Source organism: Equus quagga, unplaced genomic scaffold (genome assembly GCF_021613505.1).
Source record: "Equus quagga isolate Etosha38 unplaced genomic scaffold, UCLA_HA_Equagga_1.0 114071_RagTag, whole genome shotgun sequence".
Lineage (NCBI taxonomy): Eukaryota > Metazoa > Chordata > Mammalia > Perissodactyla > Equidae > Equus > Equus quagga.
This window is the reverse complement of record NW_025795681.1, coordinates 1-2239: the sequence shown is the minus strand read 5'-3', so window position 1 is coordinate 2239 and position 2239 is coordinate 1. Positions and strand designations below refer to the sequence as shown.

Here is a 2239-nt window from a genome sequence, read left to right as displayed (position 1 = left end):
CTAATCCACCTCCTCAATGGTGGGGCCAGACCCAGAGCCACCCTTGGGAGCCTGAGCCCCAAAGCCACCAGCCCCGGGGCCACCCGCCCCCTGGTACAGTCCAGTGATGATAGGGTTACACACCTGCTCCAATTCCTTCCTCTTGTGCTCAAACTCGTCCTTTTCGGCCAAAGTGTTGGCGTCCAGCCAGGAAATCACCTCCTGGCATTTGTCCAGCACCTTCTTCTTGTCCGCCTCGCTGATCTTGCCCTTGAGCCCCTCATCCTCCACTGCGCTCTTCATGTTGAACGCGTACGACTCCAGGGCATTCTTGGCAGACACCCTCTCGCGCTGGACCTCGTCCTCGGCTTTGTACTTCTCCGCCTCCTGCACCATGCGCTCGATCTCCTCCTTGCTCAGGCGGCCCTTGTCGTTGGTGATGGTGATCTTGTTGGCCTTGCCCGTGCTCTTGTCGGTGGCCGTGACGTTCAGGATGCCATTGGCGTCGATGTCAAAGGTCACCTCGATCTGGGGCACTCCCCTGGGGGCCGGTGGGATGCCACTCAGCTCGAAGCGCCCCAGCAGGTTGTTGTCCCGCGTCATGGCCCTCTCGCCCTCGTATACCTGGATCAGCACCCCGGGCTGGTTATCCGAGTACGTGGTGAAGATCTGCGTCTGCTTGGTGGGGATGGTGGAGTTGCGCTTGATCAGGGCAGTCATCACGCCCCCAGCCGTCTCCAGCCCCAGCGACAGGGGAGCCACGTCCAGCAGCAGCAGGTCCTGCACGTTCTCAGACTTGTCCCCCATCAGGATGGCCGCCTGCACAGCCGCCCCGTAGGCCACCGCTTCATCGGGGTTGATGCTCTTGTTGAGGTCGCGCCCGTTGAAGAAGTCCTGCAGCAGCTTCTGCACCTTCGGGATGCGGGTGGAGCCGCCCACCAGGACCAGGTCGTGGATCTGGGCCTTGTCCAGCTTCGCGTCGCGCAGGGCCTTCTCCACGGGCTCCAGGGTGCTGCGGAACAGGTCCGAGCACAGCTCCTCGAACCTCGCTCTGGTGATGGACGTGTAGAAGTCGATGCCCTCGAACAGGGAGTCGATCTCCAGGCTGGCCTGGGTGCTGGACGACAGGGTCCTCTTGGCCCTCTCGCAGGCGGTGCGCAGCCGCCTCACGGCTCGCTTGTTCTGGCTGATGTCCTTCTTGTGTTTCCTCTTGAACTCCTCCACGAAGTGGTTCACCAGCCTGTTGTCAAAGTCCTCCCCACCCAGGTGGGTGTCTCCGGCCGTGGCCTTCACCTCGAAGATGCCGTCGTCGATCGTCAGGATGGACACGTCGAAGGTGCCCCCGCCCAGATCAAAGATGAGCACGTTGCGCTCCCCCTTGCCCGTCCTGTCCAGCCCGTAGGCGATGGCGGCGGCCGTGGGCTCGTTGATGATCCTCAGCACGTTCAGCCCCGCGATCACGCCCGCGTCCTTGGTGGCCTGGCGCTGCGAGTCGTTGAAGTAGGCCGGCACGGTGATCACCGCGTTGGTCACCGGGTAGCCCAGGTACGCCTCGGCGATCTCCTTCATCTTCGTCAGCACCATGGAAGAGATCTCCTCCGGGTAGAACGCCTTGGTCTCCCCCTTGTAGCTCACCTGCACCTTGGGCTTGTCCCCGTCGTTGATCACCCGGAAAGGCCAGTGCTTCATGTCCGACTGCACCACCGGGTCGCCGAACTTGCGGCCGATCAGCCGCTTCGCGTCAAACACGGTGTTCTGCGGGTTCAGCGCCACCTGGTTCTTGGCCGCATCCCCGATCAGCCGCTCGGTGTCCGTGAAGGCCACGTAGCTGGGGGTGGTGCGGTTGCCCTGGTCGTTGGCGATGATCTCCACCTTGCCGTGCTGGAACACCCCCACGCACGAGTAGGTGGTGCCCAGGTCGATGCCGATGGCCGTGCTCTTAGCCATGCCGGTGCTCTCCTCTCTCGCCTGGAGCTGAAGCGCTGGCCTGAAAACGGCGGACGAGTTCCGCGACGAGGAGCTGGATTCTCTCTGAAGCCCGAAGCTGAAGGCGCACTATCGCCCCGGTTTGTCCTCTGAGGCAGTGGCTCTGCGGAAGCTGCGGTCACAGATAAAACCGTAAGAGCTATCACCTCTCTGCAGGCTCGCTGTTTCTCCAGGGCCGGCGGCTCTGTGTTTATAATTCTTCATCCAGCCCCTCCTTTTCCCTCCTCAGCCAATCACCGAGCTCGGCGGAGCTGCCAGGTCGGGAATTTTCCAG

General features: G+C 62.5%; 1 protein-coding gene across 1 annotated transcript; it reads right to left on the bottom strand.

The window, feature by feature from the left end:
- On the bottom strand, positions 1-2058 carry LOC124232772 (heat shock 70 kDa protein 1). Its single transcript, XM_046649688.1, has one exon. The coding sequence runs from the start codon at positions 1924-1926 to the stop codon at positions 1-3; it is 1926 nt and encodes a 641-aa protein (XP_046505644.1). The 5' UTR covers positions 1927-2058.
- Between the last annotated feature and the right edge of the window lie 181 nt (positions 2059-2239).

What these genes read in the sequence shown, in the direction of transcription:
- LOC124232772 (XM_046649688.1), bottom strand. Translation starts at nt 1,926, where the DNA reads ATGGCTAAGAGCACGGCCATCGGCATCGACCTGGGCACCACCTACTCG.